Raw genomic sequence first — 25,664 nt, 5'->3', positions numbered from 1 at the left:
GTAGGTACCGTTTCTTACTTCCTCATAGATCCGGTAAGGGCCTTCCCAATTAGAAATTAGCTTTCCATGCTCATTGGCCCTACCGGTTGCCTCCATCTTTCGTAACACAAAGTCCCCAACTTTCAATGGCCGTTTGTGCACTCTTTTGTTGTAGGCACGGGTCATTCTCAGACGGTAAATCTCATAGCGCAAGGCGGCATTGCCCCTGCGCTCCGGGAGCGAGTCCAATGCTAGCTGCATGGCCTCCTAGTTTGCTTCTTCATCGTATAGCATGACTCGTAGAGTCGGCTCATAATGCTAGATGGGCAAGACAACTTTAGCACCGTAAACCATGAGAAATGGGGTTTCACCAGTTGTCCGAATGGCCCATAGGACATGAATTAACTCTTCAGCCCATAAACCACCGACTCTCTCAATTTTCTTTTTGATGCCTGTAGACACGGAAATTTTATAAGTGTCATACATTAAATTAAATAAATTAATTTGGGTTAAATCATGTTAATGATCCATTAGTGTAGACTTCTTGTACCATATAAGGACCATCCGGGTAATAAAATAAATTAAACGGACCAGGTTAAAAAACTTCTAAGTCATAAAATGGGCCAGGGCCAAACCTATTAAGTCCACTCAAGGGGTTCTCGTCTCCTATAAATACGCCATTCCTCCATCATTTGAGGGGAGCCAGAAATCATTATTCCAAGAGTTCATAAAACTCAAACGGAATTCTCTCTGAAGTAAGTTAACAAGCACATCAAACTCGTGCCGACTTGTTCAGATACAATCAAACACATTTGAACGGGATTAATCCTCATAAGCCCTCATTCAGGTGTATTCAAACAAAACCCTTGAATACAAGTTGACATCATCAAACGTCACCCTGCTTTCAAACTCAAGTCGACGTCATCAAACGTTAACCTACAGGTGTCACATACGTGTCATTGTCAAGCTGCGGAGCAGAATCAGAGGACTTAGTTTATTTTATTATAAACTTTATACAGAAATTGTACCCAAAAATCAAATATTAATATAAATTCATTTGTTACTTTATTTCCCGTCTTTATTTAGTATTTAGACTCGAAATTTGTGTAAACAATGCCGTCTGAGATGAGTTTGTTGAAGGCTTCAACTTGGCCATTTGCTTGGGGTCGGCCGACTGACACAAAACAATGTGAGATCCCTTGATCTCCCAACCAAGTCTTGAGCTGAGGCGTCTCAAATTGAGGGCCATTATCAAACACCATAGACATATGTACTCCATAATGTAGGGAATATTTCAAGCATTAACCCCAAGCTTGAACCCCACTGTGATCATACACTTAAGCATGGTGGTGTCCAAAGGGAAGGAAGCTAGAGCAAAAGAGTCTCCAACAAGTTTTAGGAACTTGTAAACCGTTCACAAGGTGAAGATTACACCCCTTAACGATCCATGAGATCGTCAACTCCAAAAGGTCTTGAACCAAATAGGGTTCGGGGATGAAGGTACAAATCCAACCTAAAAGAGATTGAACCTGCCCTAAAAATAGGCCTCTACTTCATTCTTCTCGTATTCATGTGCGCTTTCTGACTAACATGCAATCAATAGGTTAACCCTAAACCTGTTTATCTATGTTGGTTGAATTTAATGCACAAGCAAAACTATTATTGGCGATCACTTGAATTATAATCATATTAGCCCTAAACAAGATTATTAATTATCTTATTAAGCGTGATTACAAGTACAAATTCCCTTTAAACCTGCAAGAGAGGCGTGATCAAGCGATAACAATAATATGTATCAAGCAACATAATAATCATCACAATAATAACCATAACAATTATAATCATGTTAATAATAAAGCTTAAATATAATAGCAAGATCCTAGGCATGATACTAACAAGATTAATAACAAATCCTAGCATGTCACTAAGCATTAAAGATCAAAGCTTTAGCTCTAACATGATACTAACATGATATTAGAAAAGAGTAAAAGGCATCCTAAACATGATACTAGAAAGCAATAATAACATCCTAACATGATACTAGGAATTAAACACATTTAAACATGCTTTCTACAAGAATAGAGCAATAAGATTACATACTTTGATGCCTCGTGCCTCTTTCTAATAACAAAATACACGTGTTAGTAACTTCCAGGAAAATATAAAATCAAACAATTAAACTAAATAATTGAAATAGAGATTTGGGACCAAACCCTCAGAAATTATAACCTTTCACGTCTAGGGCGAAGGCAACTTCGAACTTGGCTAGGTGTTTCTAGATCTCGTGAATGCGGAATTTTGTAAGAGGAAAGGTTTAGAAAAAGAATAGAGAGAAAGCTTCTAGCTTTAGAGAGAGAAAGAGAGAGATGATGATTGTTGATTGTAGATGATGAGAATTGGTGAATTAAAACGGAGGTTTAGGACCCTTTTTGTAAGAAAACAGTCCGGAAATAGGTAGAATTTGATAAAGAATAAAACTCCACGCTGTCGCTGCAAAACCAACCTTGTCGCTTGGCCACAGGCCTGTCGTCTGGCGACAGCCTGGATTTCTACGCGCTTTTAACACGGAGTCCACATATGAATCAAAATCGATTTGTAAAGTCCGTATGAAAACTGAAATCGTATCTTTCATAAAATAATATTTTATTCCAAATAAAACTTATCAAAATATAATTATTAATTCTAATCTTATTAGGATTAAAGAGAACCCCCCTAGAGAATTCTAGAAGACTATAATTAATTCTAATAACTTTAGGAATAACAATTAACATTGGGCCCTCCCCTAGATCATTGGGCCGCATGTAAAGATTAAACCGGGCCTAGTTTAGTATTTTGGCCATAACTTCCTCATTATTCATCGGAATTGGGCTTATAATATATCGTTGGAAAGCTCTTTGCAAGCCCAATCCAACTACACTATTATTGGACCCTTGTCATGGACCAAACTAAACTAGATTTGCTGTTTTCATAAAATAGAGTTGTTTTTCGAAAACAGAAAGAAAGAATTTATAAAAACCAATCGCAACACTTGACCTTTCACACTTTCACCTCGTTCGATAATCATTCGACGCAAAAGGTATTCATCACTGGGTTTGGTTTTGGGGAGACACATTTGGGTGTCTACACATACCGAGTGATGATGTTCTTCCAAATGAAATAGATGACATCCTTTGTTTTGATGCCTTTGACCGCTTCTGCCTCAACCCACTTGGTGAAATAATCCACAGCCACCAGAATATAGCACTTTCCACCTGGAGCAGGTGTATAAGGATTAAGGACCTAGAATGTCCATGCCCCATTTAGAAAACGGGACCGGGCTGTGGATTGCTGTCAGGTTAGTTGCCGGCTGATGGATGAGCTTGCCAAATCTTTGGCACTTGTCACATTTTCTGACCATCTCCATGGCGTCTGCCTCAAGAGTGGGCCAGAAATAACCTTGACGTCTGGTCCTGACAGCAAGGGATCTGCCGCCTATGTGAGAGGTGCAATATCCCAAGTGCAACTCTTCGAGTACTTTCTTCCCCTTTTCTGGGGTAACACACTTCAACAAAGGTTTTAGGAAACCTGCCTTGAAGAGCTCTTCGTCTTTCATCTCGAAGTTTGCAGCACGGTTCTTTAGTACGGCCGCCTCCTGGGGTGAATCAGGAAGCGTACTGTCTGTAAGGTATGCCCGGATGCCATCCATCCAAGTAGAGCTTCAGTCAAGCACTCCAATGGGATCTTCATCAGATATTCTTCAAGTGTCCCGGCCTCAGCTTTAACCGCCTGCAAGTATTTGATCATTACCGGATGGGTGGCTTCATATTCACCATGGTATTGGCTAACGACCAACTGAGAATCTGAGCAGGTGTCAACTTTTGTTGCCCCCGCCGCCTTGCACATGCGGATGCTGGCTAGCAGGGCTTCATATTCCGCCTCATTATTTGAGGCCTGAAACTTGAACCATAGTGCATATTCATATTTATCCCCTTCCGGAGATTGACAGATTGTTCCTGCACCACAATCGTCCATAGTAGAGCTCCCGTCTACATACACCTTCAAAACCTGATCAAGGTTTTCCGCAGCAACCGGCCCCTCCACATCCCAAGGAGAAGACTACACCTGCCATTGACTGGACAAAGATCCTTCTGCCCCAGACGGGCACAAGGAAGCTCATTCGTGTTATTCAGCCGGATGGCAGCAAGAAGACTTTTACCGATGCTCGACATGTCATTGAGCGAAATCAAAATCAGCAGCTGTCTGAGTCAGCCTCTACCTCGAGCTTTCCAGACAGTTTCAAGAATACATCTGTGAGGAATACTTAATCCTTGCATAAGAGCCAGACAGGCGGCAACTCCGTCTACTCTGGCCCTCAGATGATTGGGAATGCCCCGTACGTACTCCCTATGGTATACGGCCCGTATTCTCCTCATTTCATGCAACCGACCCTCTTTGGGGGGCAGGCGGCATACAATGTCCAACCTTTGGGCTGGCAGCTCCGTCTGCTCAAACTTGGTGAACAAACTTCTGCGTTCACCAAGGAAATAACCGAGGCGGCACAACCGGCCATGGTTAAAAACGTGTTGGTAGGTGCCTATGATGGTACCTCCAACCCAGAGGACCACCTCATGGCCTAGTCCAACCTTATGCACATGCAGGGGTTGGAGGATGCTATGTGGTGTCGTTGTTTCCCGGCTACCTTGAAGAGCATAGCCCAACAATGGTTCGACAACCTGCCAACCGGGTGCATTGATAGCTTCAGGAAGCTTGCCTTCCTGTTTGCATCCAACTTCTCAATGAACATCCCTGCCAAGAAAACAAGTCTTGACTTGAGCACCATACGGCAGGGAGAGAGAGAAGGTCTTCGTTCCTATGTCAGACGGTTCAATCTGGTGAGAATCCAGATTCAGGGGCTGTCTGACGAGGTAGCCTATACAGACTTATTCAAGGGTCTGAAGGATGGGTCGACCTTCAAGTTCGACCTTGTCCGAAAGAGGGTTTTCACCCCTCAAGAGGCGTTGATAGAGGCGGAGAGCTTTATTCAAGCAACCGACCTCTGCTCGTCCAGCCATCAGTTGGACTCCAAGAAGTTTGACAAGCAAAAAGAGAGTCGGTCTACTCAGCCGGCTTAGAAAGCTGAAGAGAGAAAAAAGAGAAAAGAAGTATGGGCGGTTGATGAGCCTGATCAGCCGTCCAAAAAGAAAAAGAAAGAATTTAATAAAGACTACCTCTCTATCTTCATGGAGATAAAGGACCGGCTGACCATTGAGAAGCCGAATCTGATGAAGAGTTCCGTTCAGTCACGGAACAAGAATAAATACTGTCACTTCCATGAGGAAGTAGGCCATGATACCAACGACTGCTATAGCCTCAAGCGGACGTTGGACCGTTTGGCTGACAAGGGCTTGCTGAAGTCATATGTCTTGAAGTCCAAAGCGGCTTCCAAGACGAATCCGGGGAAGTCGTCTAAGACTGTCCAGCCTACTAGTAGCTCGAACACCGCACAAGGATACGGTCTACACAATAGCAGTTGGGTTCGCAAGCGGTGGCCCGACCATTCGGCGCACCAAGGATCATCTGAAGAAGATGATCCACTCGGCTGATGATGGACAGGCATCTACCAGTGATACGTTTCCAAACGTCCTCATCACTAAGAAGGACCGGGGCAAAGTCCGCCGGCCGCATGACGACCTAGTCGTCATTGAGTGTAAGGTCGCCAACCAGCTGGTTGGTCTGATCCTTATAGACACGGGTAGCTCCTCTAATCTCATCAGCTACAAGTGTCTGTCCAAGCTGAGCTATAAGCTGGAAAACCTGCACGACGTCTCCCATCCACTTGTTGGCTTTGGGGGAGAGGTCGTGCACCCAGTCGGACAAATTGATCTACCCATCCGACTGGGGCAGAAGGGAAAAGAGCGACATATGATCGTCCGGTTCTTGGTGGTTAAAGAGCTGACCGCCTACAACATCATTCTTGGCCGACCCACTCTGAACGAGTGTAAGGCCGTCATCATCCCAGCTCTCATGCTGCTCAAGTATGAAAACGATGATGGTTCTGTTGGCTCCCTGAACGGGTATCAGAAGACGGCAAGAGAGTGTTATCTCTCAGACGTCAAACCAACGGCTGCTGCAACCGGTCAGCCGAAGGAGCCAATAGACCTTGACGATGTCAAGGACCCTAATTCACCCCATTCAACAGCCGCAAAGAAAAGAAAAATTGATCAACTGGTGGAGGTGAAGAAGGAGAAGAAATAGCAATCACTAACCGGGGAACGGTAAGATGAAATCATTCCCCAGCCGGCTGGTGAGCACATTGATATTCCTCTGGACGACAGCCGTCCAGAGCGAACTATTAAGGTGGGGACGGCTGCATTCGAATGGTTGGGTGCAGACTTGTACCTTCTGCTGAAAGAATTTAAATACATCTTTCCCTTTGAAGTGGAAGATATGTCAGGAATCATCCCGGATCTTGCTGTCCACAAACTCGCCGTGGATCCAAAAAAGAAGCCCATCCGGCAAAAGAAAGAAATCAGGCGGCAGCTGCCGAGGTCAAAAAGCTGTTAGACGCCGGGTTTATTCGGCCATGTAACTTCCCTGATTGGGTTGGGAACATGGTGCTTGTAAAGAATCTGAATGGTACTTGGCGCATGTGTGTAGATTACACTGACTTGAACAAGGCATGTCCAAAGGACAGTTACCCGCTTCCAAAGATCGACAACCTGGTCAACTCTACAGCCGGACATGCCTTAATGAGTTTCATGGATGCCTACTCCGGCTTCCACTAGAAACCCCTGTGGAAAAAAGATCAAGAGAAGACGGCCTTTGTCACTGATCAGGGTGAAGGGAATATTTCAAGCCATCCCACACTTGAGCCCCACGGTGATCATACACTTAAGCATGGTGGCGTCCAAAGGGAAGGAAACTAGAGTAAAAGAGTCGCCAACAAGTTTTAGGAACTTGTAAACTGTTCACAGGGTGAAGGTTACACCCCTTAACGATCCATGAGATCGCCAACTCCATAGTGGTCTGGAACCATGATTGGAAGTTCGGTGATGAAGGTACAAATCCAACCTAAAAGAGATTGAACCTGCCCTAAATAGGCATCTACTTTATTCTTCTCGTATTCATGTGCGCTTTCTAACTAACATGCAATCAATAGGTTAACCCTAAACCTTTTTATCTATGTTGGTTGAATATTAATGCACAAATAACTCTATTATTGGCGATCACTTGAATTATAATCATATTAGCCTAAACAAGATTATTAATTATCTTATTAAGCGTGATTACAAGTACAAATTCCCTTTAAACATGGATAAAAGGCGTGATCAAGTAATAAAAATAAAGCAACATAATAACAATCATCATCATAATAATTATGTTAATAAAGCATAATATTAATAGCAAGATCCTAGGCATGATACTAACAAGATTAATAACAAACCCTAGCATGTCACTAAACATTAAAGATCAAAGCTTTATTCCTAGCATGATACTAACATGATATTAGGAAAGAAATAGGAAGCATCATAACAATCATACATGATATTAGAAATCTTAATTAACCCTAAACATGATACTAGGAAGCAATAAAACATCCTAACATGATACTAGGAAATCATTAAAGCATGATTTCTATATTAAAGCAATTAAAGCAACTACTTACTTGGATGCCTCGTATCTCTTTCTAATAACAAAATACACGCGTTAGTAACTTCAAGGAAAATAAATCAAACAATTAAATTAAATAATTGAAATAGGAATGTGGGACCAAACCCTCAGAAATTATAAAAACCTTTCACGTCTAGGGCGAAGGCAACTTCGAACTTGGCTAGGTGTATGAGGAATTTTGAGAGAGGGAAGGTTTAGAAAGAGGATAGAGAAAGCTTCTAGCTTTTTAGAGAGAGAGAGAATAGAGAGAGATGATTGTTGTGAATGTCGATGATTTTAAAACAGGGAGATACGACCCCTATTTATAAGAAAAATAGCACGGGATCAAAGAAAATCATATTCGGAATAAGAATAGCACGAAGGTCAGCGCCTGGCGACGACGCCGTCGTCTCGCGCTGGTCCAAAAGTCAACGCGCTTTTCCACGCGTAATTACCTTCAATACCGGTTGCAGGTAATTAAGCGTCCGAGCATTTTTCGAAATCAGATTTAATATATTTTATTCTAAATAAAACATCTTTTAAAAATATAATTATCAATCCTAATTTTATTATAATTAAAGAGAATCTTCTAGATATTCGTAGAAGATCAAAATCAATCCTAATTACTTTAGGAATAATTAATAGGCCCTCCTCTAGATCATTGGGCCACCTTTAAAAATCATTGGGCCTAATCTAATTTAATCCATAACTTCCTCATAAGTCATCGGAATTGGGCCTATAATATATTATTGGAAAGCTCTTTTTGAGCCCAATCCAACTACACTATTATTGGACCTTTATTATGGACCAAACCAAATTGGACTGGCTATTTTTCATAAAATAGGAGTAAGAAAAGAAATATTTTCAGAAAACAAAAAGAGACATATTTTAATAAAAACATCCTCATCATTAAACTTTCCACACCTTCACCTCGTTCGATAATCAAATGACGCGAAAGGTATTTATCATTGGGTTTGGTTTTAGGGAGACACATTTGGGTGTCTACACAGGGGTTATTTTGTTATACGGTGATGCCGTTTGGCTCGAAGAATGCGCCGGCTACTTTCCAACGGATGATTAATACAATCTTCATTAATCGGATTAGGAGGAATGTAGAGGCGTATATTGATGACATGATAGTCAAATCCAAGCTACAGGCAGATCACCTTGCTGATCTCTGAGAAACCTTCACCACACTCAGGCGACATAAGGTCATGTTAAATTCCAAAAAGTGTGTTTTTGGTGTTGAGTCTGGGATGTTTCTCGGAAACCTGATTGATCAAAGGGAGATAGAGGCTAACCCCGAGAAGATACAGGCGGTGATTGACATGAAGTTACCCCGCACTGTCAAGGAAGCTTAGAGGCTTACCGGTTGCCTGGCTGCGCTTGGGAGATTTCTCAGCCGGTCAGGTGACACGGAGCATTTTCTCGGGATTTAATGGAGCGACTACGAGCATTGGAGGAGCACGACCAGTTTTCGTAGCCCAGGGCCGATTAGAGTCATCAAACCGGTGATTAAGGGCTTGACATATGAGATACCGAGGCATTTAGACCGAGTATTCAAGACCCGAAGAAGAAATCCGGATTGGGCCGAAGAATCGGAGCCCAATCGGAGTCCAAGATAGCCCAAGTGGCCTTGTCCGGCCAAGTATGGTCCCGCTCGAAGGCGCGCCCGGCCGGGCAGGGCGGAAGAAGAACGAAGCATTGCTTCGCCCGACAGGGCACGAGAGAAGTCTCATGATAGCAAAAAGGCGGGCCGGGCAGTGTGGCGCCCGACCGAGCGCGTGTCCCTAATGGAGATTTAGAGTGTCGTTTAGTTTGTTTTAGTTTAGGATTAACTTGCTTAATATAAATACGATTTTGTTAAGCAAGTTTAGCATCTCTTTTATCTCTTTTTATCTCTTTTATCTCTTTTTTCCTCTTCTCTGAGACTTTCTCTCTCTACTTAGCTTTATTTTCTCTCTCTACAACTCTATATTTTGTTCTTGATTCAACTCATTATTTACATTAATTTCGGTAACGATTTCTTCTTTATTAATTTCAGTGATTTTATTTCTTTTATTCATCATGTCTCCTTTAATTGCTTTGTTTAGTTTATATTTAATTATGCGTGAGTAGTTTTCTTTCTAGGGTTTATGGGGATCCATGAATAATATGAAGGGGTAATTTATTGTTGTTGATTATCAATGCTTGATAAATTTCCTATTGATTGATTTAATGCTATGCAACTAGATTTGCGCAGATCTTTTATGTATGAGTTTAGCAATATTAATTCGAGATTCGAGAGATGAGAATTGATATTTAGGCTTAGTTTCAATAGGCAGATTAATTTATAAATGGTTAGGTCGAGATTCGAGAAATGAGATTTAATACCGGTAGATTAATTCTGTGATTGTAATACGTAGCGAAAGCCCTTTATGATCTGATTAATTGATGCATTGATGATTGATTATTATGTTTTACCCTGTGATGTTATTTATTGGTGAACCTATGCCTTAGGTCTTTTATTCATTGATTTTCTCTATTCTTATTCTTCCCTACTTTTACTCTCCGTAGTTTAGATTCCTTTCACCACAATAACAATTTGTTACTTAATAATTTGGATTGCTTTAATTAATTAGGAATAGAAAAACTAGTTTCCCTGTGGATTCGACCCCGTATTTTTATGTATTTTTTATAAAGTATTTAAGTATTAATAAAATGTATTGTTAAGGGCTCAAGTATTTTAATTAAATATTTTAAAGGGTTAAAGTATTTTAAGTATAAGGTTTTATAAAAGTAAAATATATTTTGGACCAAACGTTTATTAATTATTTGGCAATGTAAATTATTCCTACATACTCTTATTGGAATAACCCATTCCAAAACCCATAACTTAAGCCCTATCCCATAACTTAAGCCCACATTTTTATAAGCCCAAATTTAACCCTACACTCCCTACTCTATAAATACACCATGAATCCCCCAAAATTCCCACACAAAAAGGAGAGGAGTTTATTGAAGGTGATTTCTAGATATTAAAGTGGCATACCAATTCGTTTATTCAAGGTACGTACGAGTTACGGAACCTTGCCTTTAGATGCATGTTTAGGGATATATCAAGAACTTAGTATCATGTATAGAGAAGACTGGGAATAATTGTTTGGTTATACATTGTGATTTCCGTATATTGTTTATGAGGCATGTTTGAGATATAAGTATATGACTACGGTTGTGGGTGATGTATAAGTGATTGTCTTATCAATTGGATATGTTATGATTAATTAAAGGTTAAGGATTCTTGGTTGTCTATAAGTGGAATTAATTTTGATAATGGTTCCATGAGGTTAATTTTGAATACTCTTTCATGAATTAATTATGATTTGAGTAGAGGAAGTTCATTAAAGTCTTTTAATATGAGGTTCAGGATTTGAAGTGCCCTATGCACTTAAGGTGTTTATACACCGAGGTAATTAAAGGATTCAATACTAAATATTGTTTTCCACTAATAAATCAAGAATTGAATTGGAACTTTGGATTGCTTGGAATGATGTGATATTTGATTGATTATATTGTTTTACATATGAGTCATCACCAATTCTAAACTTGTAAATCATGTAAAGTGCAAGATGGATGAGCAATAAAACTCTAGATTTGTGCACATCGGAGTAATGACAATCAGGGGTTGGGGTACACGGGGTATTAGCCGTGCACTTTTCTCGAGGCCGTCTGATCTACGAGTCTTTTATTTCAAATACTTTTCAAAACTAGGAGTTAGATGAGATCTCATACTAACTACGGTCATGGAGTCGCGCCCGTGGTCGTCGGATGTTTATTGATGTTTCCGAAAGGAGGCATGGGGTTTTTCTTTTATTGATGTTCCAAATGGAGCATAGGTTGGACAACCTTGTCTATTGCTTAATCTAATGAATAAATAAATGAGTCAGCTACTACCAACTAGTGAAGTCTTAATAAAATTGATAGATGAGTCGTGTGTTGAGTCTATAATCTAATGATGCGTGATGTTTGATTATTAGTAGCATGTTAGGGATTTCTTATTTTATTACGCAGCTTGTATGTACTCAGCTTTGCTGATTGCGTGCTTTTGTGTGTGTCTTTCTTTGATCACGGCCTTCGCCTTTCAATGACCCTGTGACGATCCAATTTTTACACTTGTAATATTGGGGAGCAGATTAACCACAGGTTCTTACACATTCAACATTCGCATCGTTGTGGGATTTTGAGTGGAGTGTTGGTTACTTTTCACTACTTATTTTGCTACTTACTTTTGAATTCATTAAACTCAATTTCATTTTATACTATTTTAACTAAATTGGGTTTTGAATAAGGGCCTTAATGGTTCCAAGTTGTATGATTTAATTTAGTTTTGGTTATTGGTTTTGAAACTTATTTATAACTGAATTAGTTTTTCCGCTGCTATTTTCTAATAAAGCCTTAACGTTTGAACACGTGGCGGTAGCACGCCAGTAATTCTCTTGAATATTGTTCAGGGTTCTCACAGGTTTAAAGAGAGAATTATTGGGGTGTTATAAAGTGGTATCAGAGCTTTGGTTGAGATTTTTATTACCACTAAAGACAAAAACGTGTTTTAAAGTGTTTTGTTTTAAAACTTGGCCAAGTTCTTATGTAATTAAGCGGTGTTAAAGTAAGTTCATTTAAATTTTATTTTTGTTTTTATTTTAGGAATGACCAATTTTTTTTTATGAAGAAAAAGGTGCAGATTTGTTTTTTAATGAAGAACATCCGATTTTTTTTTTTTATTTATTAAGGATGTCGGAATTTTTTTTTAAGAAAGCCGAAATTTTTTTTTCTTTTTCGAAGCTTATTTTCAAATCTTATTTTAAAAAGAGGAGTCAAAAATATTTTTAGTTTGTTCATGTTGCAGGAAAGCAAGGATTGAGGTAAGAAATATGTTTTAAAAGCTTTTATAAGCATGTTGGTGAGCTTGGGTAGTAGAAAAAAGGGCATATAGGCTAGAATTTAATTTCTTTCCTATGTGCATATTTTTTTAAGAGGTGTTCAAGCATGTTGTATGACTAAATGTTTATTGATGACATCATGTATTATGTGAATCATTATATGTGAGCTATCAAGATTGTTTGATTGAACACCGAACTTAATTTTCTGCAAGAACTGTACTATATGGTTATGGAAAGGGTTTACTATTGGTAGTTAATTCCGTTTTCTTGTAGGATCCCTAAACCTATACCCTGTGAGTTTCTATGATCACAATCTTGAGGAATGTTAAGGATTTTGAGAGTTCAATTGCTTATGTTAGGATGGTTCGCTTCAATGGTCTTATTTGAGATGTTTTTTTCGAAAAAATCTTGGATGCACGTCATCACATGAGTGTGAGTATTGTTTTTTTTGGGATAATTTGTTGTTGAGATACCTTGTCTAGTTATTAAGAATGAGATTTTGAGTTTTGTTCACTTGTGCATGAAGACACCAAGTTATAAAGATAAGGAAATTGATTTTAATGCACATGGTTAAAGAGCTTAAAGATGAAGTCATTTGGGATATTATCTATTTTGAGGAATATGTTTTGTCTTTGAGCACGAGTTTGAATTGGAATTGAAATTGAACAAGAGCCCAAGAGAGGTGAGCATAGGAATTGATTAGAGATGAGTAATGATGAAAGTTATTATATGAGCTGAGGGATACTCAATGCGGATCAATTGAAGTTTGACATTTTAAGCTTAGTGACTTATCATTTCTTATGATTAAAGTTATTTAATTTGGAGATGGAGAATTGAGCATATATATTTTAATATATGATTTGAGTTTTGAGAAGTCATGATCTTGTTGGAATATTGAGGACTCTTGTTATGTTGGACCTTAAATACATTGTCACATGTCCAACCTTGAGAATATTGACATATGTTATTTAGGATTTATGAGTATTTAGTCTTTCACTTGGGATATGAGGATAATTATTTTACTTCAAGGAGTCATTATGTGTGCAATGCTATCATTTTGGAGAAAATTCTTGAATTTATTCACCTAATCTTTTAGAGTTGTTCAACAACCTTATGATTTCTATTGTTTTCCAAGTGCTACTCATTTCTTTATTCCCTTTGTGAGTAGCAGTTAATGGGGATATTTTTTTTTATTATTTTTGATTGTTTGTTTAACTATATGAACTTTGGTTGTTTATCAATCAAGATTTTATGTATTCGAATTATTGGGAATGAGGATATAAATTTTTTTTTTTACCTCAAACCTTAATTCGAATTAAATGATAATTGTTTCTTGATTGAGTTTAGTGGTTGGTGTTAGTTGATTAGAATAAGAGGAAGCTAAGTGTTTCAACCCAACCTATAGCAACCAGTTTTATCATCAAGAAAGTGTGGTGACAAGAAACAATTCCAGTAATGGAATTATTTGAACAAGGTAGTAAGGCAAGCTTGACAGATTGCCAAGGATGATATAACCACCAACGATCCCATAGTGGGAAAAAGGTGTAACAAGATGGTGTTTAGAGGTGAAAACTATATATATACCAAAGGGAGATCAATTCCCGAAGTTTTGACGGTTGAGTTAAAGAGTTATACAAGTTTTTTAAAAACAATTAGTGTCTTGAGAATTGGATGAGAGTGAATAAAAGTTTGTACAGTAAGTACTGGAAAGATTTGATTTTTTTACCATGTCAGTGGGAACGAACAAGTTGTGAATACATCCAATCTTATTTGGAGACGTTTGAGATAACAAACCCGAAATAAGTTTTAGCAGTTTTTCATGCAGATAGAAAGAAAAGATAGTGAGGTTTAATTAAGTGGAAATGAGAAGATTGCTAGCTTTCGAGAAGTACTCCAAATCATTAAGATCTTGAAGTTTTCAAGGAAGTGGTGTTGCTGAACGAGATGAAGGATGGTGAATGATGAGTTCCAATGGTAATTGTCAAGACATAAAGTTTTTGGGAGTTATAATATGGACATATTTGAGTGTGGATAAAGGATTAACGTTGCATTGTTTAAAAAGGAGTTGAAAGATATTATTGTAAGTCAGTAAGGAAAGGGTTACATTGCCTTGGGGAGCGCACACAATTGTTAAAGAGGTAGGATGAAAGTGTTTGTATAGTGCCTATTGGGGATGTGATCTGAGTAGTGCAAGTTAAACAACGAACAAGGCACAAGTGTTATAGAAAGTGTAACCCAAAAGACAAAAGATGAATTATGGTAAGAAAGAAAATTTGAGCCGAAGTATATAGAAATATATATGAATTTGCATAGAATTGGTAAAGTGGCGAATAACTCGGCATATTATCGGACCTTGGTAAAGTATAAGACAATTTCCATAAGTCATTGTGAAAGAACATTAACTAAAGGTATGAGTTGCAAAGGAATCTATTGAGTTTAGCCAATTTGATCACGAAAAAGCTAGACAAAATCAAAGTTTCGAATATCAAAGTGCTTCATACTTTTACTAGAGGATTGGTAAAAGATAGTATAGATGGAAATTGATTATTTTTGGTATAATGAGTAAGGAATTAATAAGAATTTTGGTTCGCAACAAGGAATGCATACAGAGAAGTATTATGACCTTACCAAGGATGGAATGAGAAAAGATCAACATAATTCTAAAGTTGAGTTAAGTGGAGTTACGAGGGCGTAACTTGTTTTCTTTAAGGGGGGTAGAGTGCGATATAATTACGCGCTTTTTCCTTAATTTTGGCATTTTAAAGTGTTTTTTCGTCAGTTTTACACTGATTTAGTTGATAAGTTTGATTATTTTACACACTAAGATGTGTAAGTTTATTACCAAAGTTGATTCTTACACTAATGCTAGTGTGAGTTTGTTAGATAGTCTAATAGTTTACACATTATTTTATGTAAGTTTGTTAATAAAGTTGTTATCTTACACATTATTTTGTGTAAGTTGGTCAGTAAGTTGGTTACTTTACACACTAGTTTGTGTGTGAATGAATAGATAAGGAAGAAAGGAAGTATCACAAAAGTACAACAACTAAAAGTATTAAGAAAAGTTTTTGGGATTTTAAGTATTTATTTGCCTTTAAACGAGCTTTTAAAGTTTTAGTACCTAAGTTTCGAGGACGAAACTTCTTTTAAGGGGGGTAGACTGTAATACCCCGTATTTTTATGTATTTTTTATAAAGTATTTAAGTATTAATAAAATGTATTGTTAAGGCCTCAAATATTTTAATTAAATATTTTAAAGGGTTAAAGTATTTTTAAGTATAAGGTTTTATAAAAGTAAAATATATTTTGGACCAAACGTTTATTAATTATTGGGCAATGTAAATTATTCCTACATACTCTTATTGGAATAACCCATTCCAAAACCCATAACTTAAGCCCTATCCCATAACTTAAGCCCACATTTTTATAAGCCCAAATTTAACCCTACACTCTCTACTCTATAATTACACCATGAATCCCCCAAAATTTCCCACACAAAAAGGAGAGGAGTTTATTGAAGGTGATTTCTAGATAGTAAAGTGGCATACCAATTCGTTTATTCAAGGTACGTACGAGTTACGGAACCTTGCCTTTAGATGCATGTTTAGGGATATATCAAGAACTTAGTATCATGTATAGAGAAGACTGGGAATAATTGTTTGGTTATACATTGTGATTTCCGTATATTGTTTATGAGGCATGTTTGAGATATAAGTATATGACTACGGTTGTGGGTGATGTATAAGTGATTGTCTTATCAATTGGATATGTTATGATTAATTAAAGGTTATGGATTCTTGGTTGTCTATAAGTGAAATTAATTATGATAATGGTTCCATGAGGTTAATTTTTAATACTCTTTCATGAATTAATTATGATTTGAGTAGAGGAAGTTCATTAAAGTCTTTTAAGATGAGGTACAGGATTTGAAGTGCCCTATGCACTTAAGGTGTTTATACACCGAGGTAATTAAAGGATTTAATACTAAACATTGTTTGCCACTAATAAATCAAGAATTGAATTGGAACTTTGGATTGCTTGGAATGATGTGATATTTGATTGATTATATTGTTTTGCATATGAGTCATCACCAATTCTAAACTTGTAAATCACGTAAAGTGCAAGATGGATGAGCAATAAAACTCTAGATTTGTGCACATCGGAGTAATGACAATCAGGGGTTGGGGTACACGGGGTATTAGCCGTGCACTTTTCTTGAGGTCGTCTGATCTACGAGTCTCTTATTTCAAATACTTTTCAAAACTAGGAGTTAGATGAGATCTCATACTAACTACGGTCACGGAGTCGCGCCCGTGGTCGTCGGATGTTTATTGATGTTTCCGAAAGGAGGCATGGGGTTTTTCTTTTATTGATGTTCCAAATGGAGCATAGGTTGGACAACCTTGTCTATTGCTTAATCCAATGAATAAATAAATGAGTCAGCTACTACCAACTAGTGAAGTCTTAATAAAATTGATAGATGAGTCGTGTGTTGAGTCTATAATCTAATGATGCGTGATGTTTGATAATTAGTAGCATGTTAGGGATTTCTTATTTTATTTTGCAGCTTGTATGTACTCAGTTTTGCTGATTGCGTGCTTTTGTGTGTGTCTTTCTTTGGTCACGGCCTTCGCCTTTCAATGACCCCTGTGACGATCCAATTTTTACACTTGTAATATTGGGGAGCAGATTAACCACGGGTTCTTACACATTCAGCATTCACATCAAGGTTGTGGGATTTTGAGTGGAGTGTTGGTTACTTTTCACTACTTATTTTGCTACTTACTTTTGAATTCATTAAACTCAATTTCATTTTATACTATTTTAACTAAATTGGGTTTTGAATAAGGGCCTTAATGGTTCCAAGTTGTAAGATTTAATTTAGTTTTGGTTATTGGTTTTGAAACTTATTTATAACTGAATTAGTTTTTCCGCTGCTATTTTCTGATAAAGCCTTAACGTTTGAACACGTGGCGGTAGCACGCCAGAAATTCTCTTGAATATTGTTCAGGGTCCTCACAGGTTTAAAGAGAGAATTATTGGGGTGTTACAGGAATTAACTGGGTACAACTCAAGAAGTATTATACAAGTAGTAATTGTATTATTTTTCAAAAAAAAAAAAAAGTAGTAATTGTACTAGTGGATTGCTATTCGTCACTCCCATTTTACATAGTAACACTCCTTTTTTAAATTGAATGGACAAACATACCCTTTATGCAAGTTGTAATATAAAAAGAGGACTTTGTTGGTCATTAACATTATTATATCAAACGGTCCCCTCAAACTTGTACCACGTGAATCCCGAGCCCACCACATCGGTCCCACAACCTCCAAACCAAATCGGTCCCACCTTAAATCGTTTTTTTTTTTTTTAAAAAAAAATTATCAAGTTTTTGCGACAGGACTTAGTTGATGGACGACTGGAACATTCGTACGCCGGAGAATGCGTTGGAAGAATCTGTAAGGAATTTTTTTTCTTTTTCTGGAAAATGGACATCCGCCCAAAAAATCCGGATGTCCCACGGTGGATCTGCCCAAAATTTCCGGATCCACCTTGGAAGTCATTATATGCCCAAAATTTCTGGATCTTCCAAGGTGGATCCGGAAATTCCAGACGGACCCACCTTGGGACATCCGGATTTTTTGGACGGATGTCCCTTTTCCAGAAATTTTTTTGTTTTGTTTTTTTTAATATTAATTAAATTACTTTGTTTATTTTATTTTTTATTGTTGTTGTGATTATGTTTTTGATAATTTGAGTAATTAATAGTAATATTATTATTATTAGTAATTTTTTTTTGAAACCTTATTATTATTATTATTATTATTATTATTATTATTATTATTATTAATTAATTATTATTATTATTATTAATTAATTAATGATTATGTTATTATTGTTTTGTGATTGTTGTTGTTATTATTGTTATTGTTATTAGTAGTAATATTATTATTATTATTAGTAATTTTTTTTTGAAACCTTATTATTATTATTATTATTATTATTATTATTATTATTATTATTATTATTATTATTATTATTATTATTATTATTATAAGTAAATATTTATTTTTGGTGTTGTTATTGTGATTATTGTAATTGTTGTTGGTGATGTTTATGATTATTGTTATTGTTATTATGATTGTTGTTATTAGTATTAGTATTAGTATTAGTTATTAATGTTAATAATAGTATTAGTTGTAATATTATTTTATAAATATTATTATTAATATTATAAAAAGAACATAATGTCTTAGACCATTGTTTTGTTTAATTTGTATAGGATTTGGAATCTAAAAACGGCGGTGACGGTGTGAATTATAGTGGGAATTCCGTCACGGACACATTATTTCCAACGTTTGAGGATGCAGTTAAATGGGCGGATGCTGTTTCCATAAATCTCGGATTTATTTTGGTGAAATCGTCATATAACAAAACCAGTGATGGTCGGCCTTATCGATATTTGAAATGTGATCGGGCAAGGAGGAGCAAGCCGAGAGATTTGGAGAACGCGATACGGAATGACACAAAAACCAAAGCTAATGCCTGTCCTCTCTACATCAAGATATATTATGAATTCACCACTGACAGTTGGAAGATCCGTGCGAAAAATGATCACACCGGGACACATAACCACCCAATGATTGTGTATCAAGAGGGTCATTGTAAAGTTAGTGGATTGAGCCCGGGTGCAAAACAGGTTGTGCGTGACATGACAAACTCCAAGGTTGTGCCCCGTAACATCATGGCAACTATTGCAAAGCAATTTCCTGATGATCATCCAAACATCAGGCACATTCACAATTGCCGGAATGACTTCAGGATGGAGATGTCTGAAGGAAGAGGAGTTGTTCAGCAATTTCTTCATTTGGCAAGAGAGAATAAGTACATTTATTGGGTCATGGCCGATGATCTCGACGTCCTGCAACATGCATTTATGGTGCACCCGATCACGGTCAACATACTCCACACATACCCTCATGTAATAGGTATGGATTCTACTTACAAAACCAATCGATATGGGATGCCGTTCTTTGAGATAGTAGGTGTGACACCGACAAATCAGAATTTTCTAGTTGGTTATGTTTTCATACGCAATGAGTGCACGGCTAGCTATCGGTGGGTGTTGCAGAGGATAAGGGAGTTAATTGGGTTTGATAAAGAGCCATCGGTATTTTTGTCAGACCGTGAACTTGGGCTATGTGCGGCTTTGAAAGAAGTGTTTCCAGGGACGTCGCATTTACTCTGTCGATGGCACATTAACAAAGATGTGGAGGTTAGGGTGACGAAGATGTTCAAAAACAAGAAGATTGGTAGCAGTTTTAAAAATGGCAAATGGAAACGTATCATGGATGTAACAACTGAGGCGGAGTATGATCATGCTCTAGCTACCATGAAAGCAAGGTTGGCAAGTTATTCGGCAGTGATTGAGTATGTTGAGGGAACATGGCTTTGTCATAAAACCAAATTTGTGACATATTGGACGAACCAAATTCTTCACTTTGGTAACACCAGCAACTGTAGAGTTGAGAGCCAACATTCAGCAGTGAAGACGTGATCTGAATCATCCACAGGTTAGTTGTTTTACTATATTAGTTGTTGTCTTTATTTCATAATTGTAATTATAATAAGAAATTATAATGTTTTTACTAATCTGAATCAATGGCAGGTTCTTTGGTTACCGTATGGGCCCGTCATATCGGTAATCGAATCATTGAAATTCGTAATGCTTCGGAGGCATCAACATCTAAAATTGGTGAGATGTACAGACAGACGCATTCAAACGTCGTGATATTGCATGACGAGCACCAGTACCCTCGATCTACATTAAATAAGTACAAAGATTAGTAATAATTACAAAAAATGCTATTTCATTAAAGTTGGACAATAAATATTCATATTTAAATAAATATTCATACCAACACTATCACCAAAAATAATTATAATAATAAACCACATATTTTCCAATGTACTAATATCAACTAATAATAATAATAATAATAATAATAATAATAATAACAACAACAACGATATCCAAAAAAAAAACAACATTAATAATAAAAATAACAATAATCATATTAATCATGTTTTTTAACCATAACAACAAAAAAAACAATAAAAATAATCACAATAACAACAACAATAACCATAATCACAAAAATCATACTAACACATTAGCAATAACATAATAATACTACTACTGCTACTACTACTACTACTACTACTACTAATAATAATAATAATAATAACAACAACACTAATATAAACTAATAATAACAGCAATAATAATAAAAATAACAAAAATCATACTCATAATAACAACAACAACAACAACAACAACAACAACAAAAAATAACAACAACAATAACAACAACAATAATCAAAATAACAATAATAATAATAGTAACAACACTAATATCAACTAATAATAACAATAATAATAATAAAAAAAATACTAATCATAATAAAAATAAAAATAAAAATAATAATAGTACTAATAATAACAATAACCATAATAGTAATAACAACAACAACAACAACAATAATCAAAATAACAATAATAATAATAACACTGATATCAACTAATAATAACAATAATAATAATAATAATAATAATAATAATAATAATAATAATAATAATACTAATCATATATTTTTAACCATAATCATAATTTAAAATAACATTATTCACGAAAAAAAAAATTTAGAAAAAAAATTCGAAAAACCCAGGCTTCCGCCCAGAATTTCCGGACAAACCTGGGAGGATCCGCCTAAAATTTCCGGATCCTCCCAGATTTGTCCGGAAATTCTGGGCGGAAGCCGGGTTTTCCGATTTTTTTTTTTTTAAAAAAAAAAATTACCTGCTCGCCGCCGCCACCAACAGCACCGTCGCCGACCAAGTTCCTTCCTCCGTAAGTGACCCTTATGCGCCGCGGATCAGCCATCCCTTTGTATAGGTGTTGTAAGTGGTTTTGTTTTTTGATTTTTTTTTTTTTTTTTTAAAAAAAAAATTCAGATTTTAATTTTTAAAATTTTTAGAGAGTTAGAGAGATAAAATGAGAGTGAATGAGGTTAGATAGTGAAAATGTGAGTAGTTGAGTGAAAATTCCGTATTTATATTCTAGGGGTGAAAATGGAATTTTCTTAAAAAAATGCGAGTTTTCCCTTGTAAAATGGGAGCGACGTTTAACAACACCCTTATACTAATAACATTTCTCTTTATATTTTCCACAACAAACTAATTACCTGTTTGTGAAATTGAATTAAATGTATAAATATTATTCCTTGTTTTTTTAATTAGTGCTCCATTAGTATTTGCACTTTTCAATTGCTCTACTAAGGGACGGAACCAGAAATATAATATTAACGGGGGCCATAATAAAAATTTTGTACTTTTGGAGGGGGTCGAATATATAAATTAAACTATTTTTTTTAAAAAAATTTAAATTGGCGAGGGCCGCGGCCTTCACCAACCCTGTGATTTTCTGTCCGTGGCTCTACTCCAACTATAGTTGGTACTTGTTCGGATTAATTTAATAAATAAATTATTAATTTTTAAAAGCTCTAATTTATACTTATAGATAATTGAAGATATTATGGTTAAAATTTTATATTGTTATACGTGTCCAAGAGAAATAAAGCACTTCTCATAAAAATTGGAGAAACTGTTATACTAAATTATCAATTATTTTATAACTAGATTAAACTCGTGCGTTGCACGATTTAAATAATTTTATTATTTATGTAAAAGAGTGATCATTATTTTTTGTTTAAAAATTAATGTATAATGTAGATTAAAGAAAAAGTTAATAATTGATGACATCACTTATAGAAATAGAGAGAATTTTTTAATGTGAGAATAACACATAAAATAGATTAGGGGTTGATAATGTCAGCAATATTTTGTTTTAGTAATAGTGATAAGGGTCCTAATTTCTTACTTTGTCTAGAGCCCATAAAATGTCAAAAACGGGCCTAGTTGTTATAGACTAGGTATAACCTGTATAGGTTGGGCCGTTGGGGTCGACAAGCATTTTCATGTACTACGTATTTGCCAAGAGGTCTTTATACAAATATTGGTAATGGATTGCGAAGAGGTTTAGAAAATTGATTGGATGTCTAAAAGTATAAGATGTATCACGGAAATCATGATTTAGGATGGATGGAGAATTCAAAAAAGGAAGTTTTGAAATTTAAAAAGCTAAGTTTTGATATTAGGAGTGATGGAGTTGAAAGGAAGAAGATTAATTAGAATCATGAGAAAGCCAAAAAAAAAAGAGCGTTGGTTGGCCTGTGAATCACATTAATTAGAATCATGAAAAGCCATCATCCAATCCCATATTTATTTGATGGTGGTGCTGTTGGTGTTGCTGCCTCTGCTGCTGGATATTTATTCTGCAAAGGCTCCTGATTTAATTAGTCAAACCCCCCACCCCTATTTTCTTTCTGGACTTGTTTTTGCATGTGACTTCATATATATATCTCTCCATATGTACATGTATGTATTCATCTGCAATACTAAATTGTTTTCATTCATCAATTTAACGAGATGAATACAGTAACGACGTATGTCTCGTTATGTACATGACGATAACTTAGCTTGTATGTCATTCCTTCACCATAATTTACATCCAATATTGCACGTACAGTCACGACGCGAGTTACTAGCTCATTGCTAATATAAGGCAAAACCATGAATATCACTCCCATATCCCTTGTAAGATTAGTAGTCGCTGCTAACATTTGGTAGTTTCCCACAACCGCGCAGGAAGCCCACGTACGGTACACACCACCTATGAATACACTTTCATATACAAACATATATTGTCCTCTTGTGATAGAGTTCAACTAAGGCCACTTTCCCTGTTTAATGTTACATCATCGATCTTGTCCTACATACCCAACAAATTTTAACTGCTAGGTCCTACTTACGACGTGTATAAAGTCTGATGCAGAGAGAAGAGATCAACTACGAGGTACGCTCATTCATAGTTTATTCAAAATTTACATATACACTTGTTTTGTTGACAAAAACCCCTCTCTCTACTCTAGCTAGTAGCTACCCTTTTTATCATCATGTTATTTATGGGGTACTCTATGTCTCCACTACTCGTGCAGGCGGCCACTGAAGCAGGAGGGAGATTTTCTGCCAATGTAGATGACTCTTCTGCTACAAATAATAATTCATTGCTGCCTTATCATCAACCTGAAGCTCACAACCCCATAATTCACGGGAGCGGATCAGTTATGGTGGATTACATGCTAAGCAATCCTCCTCCCGACCTTATTAACAATGGGATTCCATCAAGAACAGCTTATCATTCGGAAAGACAGCAGCAGCAGCAACATCAACATCAACAACCACTTCTGCTGGATCAGCCCAACATTAACATGGATAGGACACTGAGCTTTGCAGATGTTATGCAGTTTGCAGATTTTGGACCAAAGTTGGCACTTAACCATCCTCGGCAACATCATGATATTCAGGAGAATAGCAACGCGGATCAAGAGGAGGACCACACCATCACTGGGATAGACCCTGTTTATTTCCTCAAGTTTCCTGTACTTAGTAACTCACATATGGTGCCAGGTCATGGTAATACAAGCAGTATTCACGATGATAGCAATACTCCAACCAATAACAGTATTAATGATAGAGATGGAGGTTTTGGTGATCCTTTAGAGGATTTTAGAGATAGAGAATATGGCGAAGATGCTGCTGCTGCTACTGCTGGTGTTTTGTCAACATCTGCTAACAATCTCAGTAACCCGGTGCAGCTTGAGTTTCTCGGTAATGCTACTAATGATGATAATAATAATCTTACGGGGTTAAGTACTGGTGAGAGGATTGGACCTGGAGCAGCAGCAGCAGGAACAATGGGGCATAATAATAATAAAAGCAGCAGCAGCAGCAGCAAGAGGAAAAGGCCTCGTAGTATCAAGACAAATGAGGAAGTGGAAAGTCAAAGAATGACTCATATTGCCGTCGAAAGAAACCGGAGAAAGCAAATGAACGAGCACCTTCGCGTTTTGAGGTCTCTTATGCCGAGCTCCTATGTCCAAAGGGTACGTAACTATACCTTTCTTTTTTATAAGAATATAAAAGAGCTGCTTTATTTCTTGTTTATCATGTTATGAAGCTATATATATCACCAACCATTCAACTTTGGCTTTAGTGATTAAAATTTTGCATTGTAGCATGTAAAGAAGTAGTGAGTTCGTTAAAACTTATGAAGATGGTTATAATGTAGGGAGACCAAGCATCAATAATAGGAGGAGCAATAGAGTTTGTGAGAGAACTGGAGCAACTACTACAGTGTCTGGAGTCCCAGAAGAGGAGGAGACTGTATGGTGATCAACCGCGGCCCATGGGAGACTCTTCTACCTCATCATCATCAACAGCACTAGGACTAGTTCAGCAAACGCCACAAGTACAACCATCTCTGGGTTTTCCTCCACCAATGGGTAGTCAGTACCATCATCAGGATGATGATCAACTCAGGCTTTTGGATCATCAGTTGGACCCTATGGCTATGCCTATGCCTACACCTACGCCTGCAGGATTGCTCCGCGAAGAGACTGCTGAGAGCAAGTCTTGCTTTGCAGACGTAGAAGTGAAGGTCTTAGGTTTTGATGCTTTAATCAAGATACTCTCTCGCAGACGGCATGGCCAACTCATCAAGGCTATTGCTGCCCTTGAGGATCTGCACTTCACTATTCTCCACACCAACATCACGACCATTGAGCAGACTGTTCTTTATTCTTTCAATGTTAAGGTACATTGCTTGGCTTACTCGCTCAATCCATTCTACATTAATAATTGGCTGATTCAGATACTCCATTTTAGACTTTATACTACATGTAATCCAGCAAAATAATAATACTTAATACCGATTTTTGTAGGTTGCTAATGAAGCACGGTTTACTGCAGAGGATATTGCTACTTCTGTCCAGCAAATTTTTACTTTTATTCATGCCAATACCAATATCATTTAAGGTTAATTCCTCAGATAAAAAGTTATTGACTTATTATGATGTACATTGATTTAAAATTTTATAATACCTTGAAAAAAAAACTTACACAATTAGTAAGGTCACTCTAAAAATGTGTATAATAGGACTCTTATATGCTACTA

General features: G+C 36.7%; 1 protein-coding gene across 2 annotated transcripts; it reads left to right on the top strand.

Annotated features, from left to right (window-relative positions):
* Positions 1 to 22,922: 22,922 nt before the first annotated feature.
* LOC145622621 (transcription factor FAMA-like) lies at positions 22,923 to 25,625 on the top strand. Of its 2 annotated transcripts, XM_081676429.1 has the most exons (4): positions 22,923 to 23,504; positions 23,647 to 24,594; positions 24,780 to 25,304; positions 25,432 to 25,625. In XM_081676429.1, the coding sequence occupies exons 1-4, from the start codon at positions 23,478 to 23,480 to the stop codon at positions 25,522 to 25,524; spliced, it is 1,593 nt and encodes a 530-aa protein (XP_081532555.1). In that variant the 5' UTR covers positions 22,923 to 23,477; the 3' UTR covers positions 25,525 to 25,625. The 2 variants fall into 2 exon arrangements, with proteins under 2 accessions (XP_081532555.1, XP_081532554.1); XM_081676428.1 differs by lacking the exon at positions 22,923 to 23,504 and having other exon boundaries at positions 23,605 to 24,594.
* Positions 25,626 to 25,664: the final 39 nt, after the last annotated feature.

Source organism: Chenopodium album, unplaced genomic scaffold, assembly GCF_948465745.1.
Source record: "Chenopodium album unplaced genomic scaffold, dcCheAlbu1.1 scaffold_31, whole genome shotgun sequence".
In the NCBI taxonomy this organism is placed as follows: Eukaryota; Viridiplantae; Streptophyta; class Magnoliopsida; order Caryophyllales; family Amaranthaceae; genus Chenopodium; species Chenopodium album.
This window is presented reverse-complemented; position numbering and strand designations above follow the sequence as displayed.